This window comes from Garra rufa, chromosome 1, assembly GCF_049309525.1.
Source record: "Garra rufa chromosome 1, GarRuf1.0, whole genome shotgun sequence".
NCBI classification, from domain to species: domain Eukaryota; kingdom Metazoa; phylum Chordata; class Actinopteri; order Cypriniformes; family Cyprinidae; genus Garra; species Garra rufa.
Genome location: NC_133361.1, coordinates 3367230 through 3377992, shown reverse-complemented (window position 1 = coordinate 3377992; position 10763 = coordinate 3367230). Strand labels below are relative to the sequence as shown.

At 37.5% G+C, this 10763-nt stretch overlaps 1 protein-coding gene across 1 annotated transcript; it reads right to left on the bottom strand.

The window, feature by feature from the left end:
• Positions 1–9049: 9049 nt before the first annotated feature.
• On the bottom strand, positions 9050–10199 carry LOC141327672 (nuclear factor 7, ovary-like). Its single transcript, XM_073835363.1, has one exon. The coding sequence runs from the start codon at positions 10069–10071 to the stop codon at positions 9523–9525; it is 549 nt and encodes a 182-aa protein (XP_073691464.1). The 5' UTR covers positions 10072–10199; the 3' UTR covers positions 9050–9522.
• Positions 10200–10763: the final 564 nt, after the last annotated feature.

Genomic DNA, 10763 nt, shown 5'->3' with positions numbered 1-10763 from the left:
CGATAGGTGATCACAAAATTTAGAGAGATAGATTACCATTCCCAAAAGTCTTTGGACACCCTTGACATCTCCTGGACGTGGCATGTCTCTGACTGCACATGCCTTTTCAGGGTCAACTCTGAGCCCGTCTGCAGTAAGTAAATGCCCGGTGTATGGAACCTTGCTTCTTCTTAGTTTAAACTTTTCTGCATTCAGTTTGATGTTCTTTTCTCTACACATGTTCGACAAAGCTCTCAGTTTGATGTCGTGGTCCTGGTTTGCTCTTTCCAAGGTTTCACCTTCTCCAGTGATAAGAATGTCATCAGCGATGACATAGATACCTTGTAATCCTTCCAAATCTGAAACACCTCTGGTGCGGGACTGATGCCCATTGGCATCCTCGGCCATCTATATCTGCCATATGATGTGGCAAATGTGGTCATGTAACTTGACTGCTCATGCCAAAATCCGTTTTTGATGTCATATACAGTGAAGACTATTGCTCTGGATAAATCTGGCAGTATGTCATCTATTGTCGGCAATGGGAAATTACATCTTTTTAGAGCCCAGTTGAGTGGTCTTGGGTCTATGCATATCTTAAGGTTTCCTGATGGCTTCATGACAATGACAAGACTGCTAATCCACTCTGTGCTACAATCTACTGGTGTGATAATATCTCTTTGTTGAAGATCACTCTGATCTGCTTTTAGTGGTGCCATCATCGCAACAGGGATTCTTCTCTTTGGAAGTTTCACTGGAGTTACCTTTGAACCCTCCAAACGTCCTTCTCCCTGAAACTCGTCAGCATAGTCTTTTTTGATATCATCCATGCTCCACATTTTAACTTAAACAGTCTCCTCTGTGACAATACTGTCCACAGCCATGATGTTTTCATACTGGACTTTCACTAGGTTCATGGCTTGTACTGCCCTGCTGCCCAGTAATGGCAATGCAGACCCTTCGTCAACAACCATCGATTCTACTCTGTACAATTTCTTGTTTCTAGGGTTTCGCAGTTTAACTTTACATTTTTTCCCAATGGCTGTAGTGTGCTTTTATTGTACATCACCAGCACTTTATCTGTCTTTTCAATTTGTGTGGCTGGGTTTAGAAGGTTGACAGGTATTATATTACATCTAGCTCCACAGTCTAACTGAAACTTCACCTGTTCTTTTCCTAGGAGCATGGCAGCAAAAAGTTTTGAGGGCGGTCTCTGTTTATCATCTGTCATTTTTCACTGTTTCTACTGTTACACACAGGAAGTCTTCATATTTTATTTCTTTCATGGATTTTTTTCACAATACTTGCAGTTTACTGTGCTCTTACCATCTTCTTTTCTCACTGCATGTTTTACTGCAAGCACATCCTCTACCACTCGCCCTTCAATTGTTCTGTTGTTTTCTCTTGACAACTTTGTTGCTCTGCAGATTTGCAAGCATTTTTCCAATGTCAAATCCTGTTCCCTTAGAAGTCTCTCTCTCAAAACTGAGCTGGTTATGCCTCAAACAATTCTATCGCGGATCAGAGAGTCTTTGATCTGGCCGAAATTGCACGTACTAGCAAGCATTCTTAAGTCTGTTACATATTTGTAAATGTTCTCATCGGAATCCTGATTTTTGACAAAAAACGGCACCTTTCAAATGTCTCATTCACTTTTGGACTACAATGACCATCCAAAGCACTTATTAACCAGTCTACAGTCCGATCCGGAGATGAGGAGGGGATTAAAAAAAGCTCTCATCTAGTCTCCACAATGAGATAGCTGAAAACTTTCAGTTTCATTTCTTTGCTGGCATCCACCAAAGTAAGATCCTTATACAGTGTGAACTCTTCTTTCCACGTTTTCCATGATTTCACCAGATTAACATTAGTTGAGTCCAAGCAAAGGGTTGGTGGTGGTCTCAGTCCCAGCATGTTTTCCATCCACGTTGCGCTTGAACTCTCCGCTCTCTCGACCATACTACTCAGCCGTTGTCTCGCATTGTGTCTGTTAAATCTCTGTGCTGTTCTTCAAAAAACAAAGCACCGTTGCCACCATGTTTCCTTCTATCCTATACTACTAATAGAATGGACGGTTAACGCAGTCACAGTTGCATGAATTACTTTTATTGAACACAACTCCTCCGGCTCGCACTAACCGGCTTGAAAAACAGTATACAAGCTCGTGTCACCTACAATTCAGTTCGTGCTACAACAATAACCATCCCAACAATTTTTAATATCTGTTCAAACTGATTTAATGGTACTTTCTGATTCACATTAAAGCAGAAAGTGTATTTCCAGACCCTTCACAGTCTCTGTTCCTCTCTGTTGGCCTCCAGACTCTCCAGACTCTTCAGGAAGCAGTTCAAGACACTTTTTCTGAATGTGCTTCACTGACCCACAGTCTTAAATCAAGCTTTTTACAAAAATATAATTCAACAATCATCAATTTTATGATAAGATTCAATCAAAAAATTAGGTTTTGCTGCTCTTTTATGTATGCTGACAGATCATTGTCATGAACCCTTAATAAATCACTCAGTGTTTCAACCACATAAAGATAACAAAGAAGAACAAAGAAGTGTTCATTATTGAAATAAAACACAGTCCCCCTATTTATTTATTTTATCCTTGTTCTGTTCTGAATACGGTTAAATTTAAAGGATTTGTTGTGGAGTGAGGTACAGTTGATTAGTTTCCCCATGTATTGACTGACAGCTCTGGGGTTGCCATGTTGAGAGAAATTGGGAGTAAGTTTAGAACAGTGTTAATTTGTTTTTCGTTATGATGAAAATTATTCGTCAACGACATTTTTTCACCAACGAAAATGAGACAATGATGAAATGACAACTTGTTTTGCTTAACAAAAACTATGACAAAAATCTATTGACATTTTCGTAAACGAACAAAAACGAGATGAAAAGGTTAGGGAGGGATGATTTCGGAAGTTTCATTCAGAACGAATCTGCTGCGCGGTTTTAGATGCATACATATATGAACTGTATCATAGCCTATTGATCTATCCTGTGGGATAGATTGTAAACATAAGTTGGCATACCTCTGCTGCACGTCTCATTAAACATTAAAAATCTCAATATCTGGGAGCAGACATATGGATAAATTTGACAACACAAAAGAGAACTTAATTTGGTCCGGTGTTCTGAGTGCACAGTGCACACAGCACACGAGTAAGTTTCGCATCTCATGAAAGGAGAAATACACAGAATTACCCGTGTTGGTGAATTTAAACAACTGGGAGACTATCAGACATGTATCAGTACATTGCATCCGTGCGTTCGGTTTTAAAGGTGCCATAGAATGCATTTATACTATATTTTAAATTCTTCTCTGATATCTACATAGAAGGTATATGGCATAGGAAAGGGCAAAACATTTTCAGAAACGGTTTTACAGGTCCATTTACAACCCTAGGATTTGTCCCTAGAATGAAATGCTCTGTTATTGCCTTATTTGGAAGCTTCATGAATATTAAAGAGCTCTGCTCTGATTGGCTGTTTCACAGAGCTGCTCATCTCTATAGCTGGCACATTGATAAAAATATATATTTAATTAGGAGCTCTAGCCTCTTTTAATATGCGGTTTGTTGAATCTGCCGTTTTGAATCGCCAACATTTTAGTCTCATTACTGTGATGCATGTGCTCTGAGTAACGTTATAATGCAGAGGGAGTGCTTACTTACCACACAAGTTCAGCTGTTTGACAGTGATTCTCGAGATCTGGAAATCATTCACCATCATAAGCGCAGTTATTTCTCCATCATTGGCCATCATCAGCGCAGTTATTTGATGGGGTTACAGTAGTATTTTTGTGGGTGTTTGTACATGTTGGTGTCCAAGGAAATGAAACTGCAGATAAAGAAGCAAAAGAAGTGGTTAAAAACAATGCCATTAATTTAACTGTTCATTTAAGTAAGAATTAAGTAAGCATATTATCGTGAAAAGACTGAAGGAAAGGTGGCAAAAACAATGGGATAAGGAGAAAAAAGGTAAGGTGGTTTTATAGAATTCAAAGGAAAGTGTGAGAGATGAGAAGTGCATGGAAAAACAGGAGAGATGAAATAGTAATATTGGACTATTTTGGACACACAAGGTTAAATAGTACACTTTATAAAATGGGTAAACATGATACGGGAAGGTGTGATTATTGTGGGCAAGAGAAAACAGTGGAACATTATTTAATGCAGAAATATGAGATTGAAAGAAGGTTGCTCATTCAGAATTTAAAAAAAAATAAATAAAATAAAATGTTATTTATACCAAAGTATATTTTGTAAAATATCTCAAGAACTGAGTGTTATAGTTTTATTTTTCAGTTTCTTAAAAATCTAATTTGTGGGAGAAAATATACAAAAAAATAAAAGTAATAAGTCATGTTGATCCACACTCCATACCAGTTGGTGGGAAATACACCATTTTGATGTTTGTCAGTCGCCAATAAAATTTCAAGAAGAAGACGACTGTTGGACCGCTGTTTAGTATACTGCTCTGCAAACAAATCAAATTTAGTTAAATTGGATAGAATTCAGTCTCAAGCCCTAAGAATTTGTTGTGGGGCATGTCTAACCTCTCCAGTCTCAGCTCTTCAGGTAGAACTATAAGAGAAATGCCACTAGATAAGAAGACAACAATTCATAGTTTCCTATTGGGCAAATTTAAGTGGTCAGAGGGAAAATCATACTTCTAAAAAAGTTAATAAGAGATATGAGACTGGGAGAGGTTGGATATGCTCCAATAATTCCTTTATCCCAGTGTCATTGTGGGTTATGCCACAAAAGTTGATCTAAGCATATTAGAAAGAAGACAAAAGGAAGGGCCCTATGAAATTGAGGTATATGATGTAAGGAAATATATGGGGTCAAAGTATTTGCACATTTTCACGGATCCAAAATCAAGTCTTGTGGGCTCTGCATTTGTAATGCCCAAGTCAAAAGTGAATAAGAATAATTGAATATCAGACTGTTTGTCAGTGTATACTGCAGAGATGTTTGTAATAATTGTGGCACTAAGGGGGATTAGTGAAGTTAAAATATCAGAGGCAATAATATGTTCAGTTCTAATAAGTTGGATTGAGCAGAAGTCAGAAACAAGACAAGATCTGATAATAGAGATTATCAAAGAATTATATTTACAAAAAAACAGTATAAAAGTACAGTTTCTATGGGTTCTGGCTCATATTGGGTTGAGAGAGAATGAAGAGGCAGACAATTTAGCCAAAAAAGCCATAGAACGAGACAAAGTTGACATCTGTGACGGATCAGGCAGGAACACACGAACAACGACGTAATAAAAAGACGTACATTTAATAAATCCAATATGAAACTCAGAACTGCAGGGAAAATGGGAGAAACCAACATGAAAGTCCGGGGGTGTGACAACATCCAGATTCCCCCTTAGTAGTTCAGAAATTAAATCAATTATCAAGAAGAAGATGTTGGCATGGCTGCTGTATTGGGCCACTGATACCAAGGGAAGGCATTGGTATCAAATACAGTCAACAGTGGGTAAGGGAAGAGTATCAGGATGGAGCAGAGCTGAGGAGAACATAATCACAAGGTTATGATTGGGGAATACAAGATTGAATAGCACAATGCATTTAATAAGCAAACACCCAACAGGGCTCTGTGAGGATATGTGACGTCAATGAAACAGTTGAACATGTTAAAATGTACTGTAGGAAATATAATGTTGCATACACTTTTCTTTTTCTCTTCTTTTTATTCTAATGTAAATCCTGCCAAGAGGGTGGAGCTGAACATGCAGCGCCAGATGAAGCTCAATGAAGACTCTCAGCAGGTATAAGAATCAAGGATGATTCAATGTGGGTTAATAGGGTAATCAGGAAATTTTGTAGTTAGGGTGTCAATGGTCCATTTGAGAGATATGAGGCGGTAATGCACTGTGTGCAGGTGCCAGGTCGTGCTGAAAAATGAATTCTTCATCTCTATAAAGCTTTTCAGCAGATGGAAGCATGAAGTGCTCCAAAATCTCCTGATAGCTAGCTGCATTGACCCTGCCCTTGATAAAACACAGTGGACCAACACCAGCAGCTGACATGGCACCCCAGACCATCACTGACTGTGGGTACTTGACACTGGACTTCAGGCTTTTTGGCATTTCCCTCTCCCCAGTCTTCCTCCAGACTCTGGCACCTTGATTTCCGAATGACATGCAAAATTTGAGCAACAGTCCAGTGCTGCTTCTCTGTAGCCCAGGTCAGGCGCTTCTGCCACTGTTTCTGGTTCAACAGTGGTTTGACCTGGGGATGTTTCTACTCCAGACTCAGTCCACTGCTTCCGCTGGTCTGGAAATCGGTCCTTCTCAACAATCTTCCTCAGGGTCCGGTCACCTCTTCTCGTTGTGGAGCGTTTTCTGCCACACTTTTTCCTTCCCACAGACTTCCCACCGAGGTGCCTTGATACAGCACTCTGGGAACAGCCTATTCGTTCAGAAATTTCTTTCTGTGTCTTACCCTCTTGCTTGAGGGTGTCAATGATGGCCTTCTGGTCGGCAGTCTTACCCATGATTGCGGTTTTGAGTAATGAACCAGGCTGGGAGTTTTTAAAAGCCTCAGGAATCTTTTGCAGGTGTTTAGGGTTAATTAGTTCATTCAGATGATTAGGTTAATAGCTCGCTTAGAGAACCTTTTCATGATATGCTACTTTTTTGAGATAGGAATTTTGGGTTTTCATGAGCTGTATGCCAAAATCATCAATATTAAAACAATAAAAGGCTTGAACTACTTCAGTTGTGTGTAATGAATCTAAAATATATGAAAGTCTAATGTTTATCAGTACATTACAGAAAATAATGAACTTTATCACAATATGCTAATTTTTTGAGAAGGACCTGTATCTCACCTGCACACAAACAGATTCAGCATTCCTCAAAATGAATAAAAACAGTTAAACTCTGAATATTATTCAAACCTACAATAATTAAATACGGTAAATAAGACAAGTATCAATTATTTGTTTAATCCCATTTTATAAACCAATGTTCTTGCTTCGGACCTTCGATGATCCAGTTCATCCATACTAATCAATAATGAGACATTTGAACTTGAAAATTGAACTTTCTTCTCCTGCTTCTGTTCTTCATGCAGTTAGTTTAATCTGCGCCCTCTACTGTACAGATGTGAATTTACATTTCCTTCAATTTCACTTTTGATGTAAAAGTGTTTTACGATTGTAAAATAACTTTTTTATATAAAAACCAAAAAGCAAGCCCTGCCCAGATTTAAAAAAGTAACTCAAAAGTAATGCCTTACATTTCATAAAAAGTAACTAAGAGACGTAATCAGTTACTGCAAGACCTATTTTAGTTTTTGCTTTCCATTGTTATGTCTATGTGTGTCCAGTAGGGGTCACTCTTGGTTAAATCCTTGCAGAATAAAGGTGGGAACATTTCCTCAGGTAACAGCTGTTTCTGGAGGGAAGGTGCACAGTTTTTTGACCGCTATTTACAAACATCACTCAGCTGCTTAAAGTACTAGACTTAGACTATTACAGTTATATTTTTAGGGATAATGCAATATTGTAATGCATTAATTTTAAAAGTAGGTTTCCCCAACACTGATCATATGTTCACATGTTACAGCATTGTGTGTGAGTATCTGACAGATGGCTTTATTTGATTAAAATCACTCTTCCTCTAATGCACATGCTGCTTCTACACTTCTAACTCACATAAAACCTTTGCAAACAGTTTTTCATGCCGACATATCAGTTTAATGTTTGATTAAAAAAGCTAATAAATTAAACATTTTCTTACGTGCATCAACAAAATGTCTTTATTATACATATTGAAATCCAAGCGCTGAATAGTTTTAGGCTGTTTCAGTAATAGTTTGTTGCAGTATGTTGACTTTGACTCAAGAGCTTGATTTGTGAAGCAAGTTCATCTAAAACAGCTCCAGTCTGAGTCTGAAAGGCTTTCTCATAGAGCTGTGACACTTAAGCATGTTCTCTATTTTAATATAAGGATTGATGATGGCCATTTATTTAGGTTTATGTGAATGTTTTCTTGGGTCATGTGCTCGATCATCCACAAGGAGGCGCAGGAGTCTAATAAGAGCTTTCTCACAACTCCTCTCCTTTTTATTAAACTTCATAAATACTTTCAAAGTTCACTCACTGCTGTGTAAGAACATGTTAATCTTCATTTATGAGTGTTGATCATTAAATAGACCATGGTTTTATTATAGTAAAAGTGTAGTAACCCTGCCTTTTTGGGGTGTATTGATCAGGCTACCATGTGTATAACACAGTTTTACTGCAGATACAGTGGTTAAACTATAGTTAGTGTAACAACATCATGGTTGATTTGTGGTTACTGTGGTTAAAAATATGGTGACCATGTTACATGATGGCTGACACACTGATAACTTTTATCACATCTCCATTTCTCCTGTTTATTGTTGTGGAGCAAGGAAGAGTCGGATCCAAATGCGAAGCTTTATTAATAAACCTATAGACATGGTCAAACATCAGCAAACAGGTACAGTACAGTTTTCACTCAGTTGTGTTTTAGTGACTAAAACTCTCCAGTATTTCATAGTCAAACACAGTTTCATATTGAAATGAATATAAAATGAAAACATCCTGGCTCCTCCACTGCTCTAGAACAGCATCAGGTTGAATAATTACTGGAAAAAAAAAGAAATTGAACAAAGCTTCATTCTTTATTTGACAAAAGTTTGCTGCTTCACTGTTATTGTGAAGATACACAAATAAAAATAGACTTTTCTGAATGATGCTCTTTCATTTGATTGCTCTTTGCTTCTAAATGTTGAATGTTTTCAACTCTTAATCATGTTCAAACATTTAAAGCAGTGTTAACTTCAAGTCATTATTTATATAGCGCTTATATTTGACAATGCAGATTGTGTCAAAGCAGCTCTACACTCCAGTATTAAACGCTGTTAGTGTCAGACTTTCAGAGTCCTTCATCACTTCAATTAAGATGATTATCATTTCATTTCAAAATCTGACTTTAGCACCTCTTTTTGCTTTGAGATCAATCTGAGGATAATTACAGGTTGAAAATCATAAATGACACTGTTAGTTTCTACAAGCGATTATTAATATTTGTTTTCATAGATTCATAGTCATCATTTGATCTGAGAATCAGATTCATAAACAGCTGAATCAGGTATTTCTAGAGTAAATATTCATATTTGATTCAACATTGTGGATCAGCGAGAACCTTTTACATCCATTTACTCCAAGAAACAAACGATCATTAATCTCTAGAACTGAAATCAACAATTCTTCATTGACAACAAACACTGAGAATGTGTTGAATCAATAGTGGAATAACACTAGAGAAAATATGATCTGACTGTTTCTCATTGGTCAGATATGATGAAGATGATTTATTTGAGCCCTTCATCACGTGTTTGAATAATTGTTCATTTGTAAAGATGAATAAATGTAGTTGTTTTCTGGTCTGATGTTCAGATCAACAGTCTCTTACTGATGTGATCTGGATTAAATATTGAAACATGATGAAAGATGAAAGCAGGAAGATCCAGACCTACAGATTACTGACTATTGATCGATAAGATCCTCAGAGAAGATAAATCATAATTACAGAAGAATGGTAAGAGTGTGTGAGTGAAGGAGGTTGTGAATGTGTGTAGATGTGTGTTAGTTACAGGATCAGAGAATGACACCGTTCCTCTGTCATAGTCCAGATTCACTCTCACACGATCAAGATGCTGTTTAACACCAAAACTAGAACCTGGAGACACTCTGAACAGATTATACCACACACACCAGACACCAGTGTTGAAGAAACCCAGTCTCTTCCTCTGGTTTGATGCTGTAGTTACTCCAATACTCCAGCTGTAACTCTGTTTAACCTCCACATCCCAGCAGTGTGTTCCTGAGTTAAAACCCTCTGAACCCAGAACACAGTAATAACAGTCAAATCTCTCTGGATTATCAGGAACAGGTTGATTATTGAAGTTGAGTCTCACACTGGTCAGATCATCAGACAGAAGGAGAGATCGATGAGCCGTGTTTGGATCCAGAATGACAGGAGCTGATGAGACACAATCAACAGATGCTGCTGTTATTCTGATGTTCATATAATGATCAAGACTGAACCCAACACAGATGATTATGAATTATGACACTCGTCCTGTTGATCAAACACATCAGACATTTTCCTCTCATCACTGTCAGTCATTCTCTGTCTGATTTATCAATACTGAAAGTTCAATCACAAACACTGCATTTCTGCATTTTTTGCATCCATAGCAAGCATTCTGAGAGGTGTTTGGACAGTTTAGAGCCATCATGTAACGGTCCTTGTACACTTGAGTTCACAGAAACTAGTGGTCTTCTTTATAATCTGTGGCTCCAGTAATTCTGGCAAAGCATCAAAGTTTACTGACATTCTTAATTAAACTTTAAATTGCTGGGATAATCTCAGAGATCCTTTGAGGAGGTGCACACAAAAACTACTCTCTCCTTCCTCTCCTTATATTTTTAACTGGATGGACCCAATATTTCCTTTATTTTTTCTCTTTTTAAGAAGAAAATCATCCTCACTGCTTGAAGATTACATTTTGTATTGTTTTGCGCTACATTTTTATTTGACTTTTTATTGATCTTTTTTCTTTCTTTTTGTATCGGAAGAATTACTACGTGACTGGTGTGCAATAATTTGATGCGTGACACATTTTTCGAAGGATGAATACAAAAAAATGCCTACAAAAACAATTCAGACTCAGTGTGCAAGGGTCCTTGTATAAAGTTTGGTTGTCTTTTATGTTTG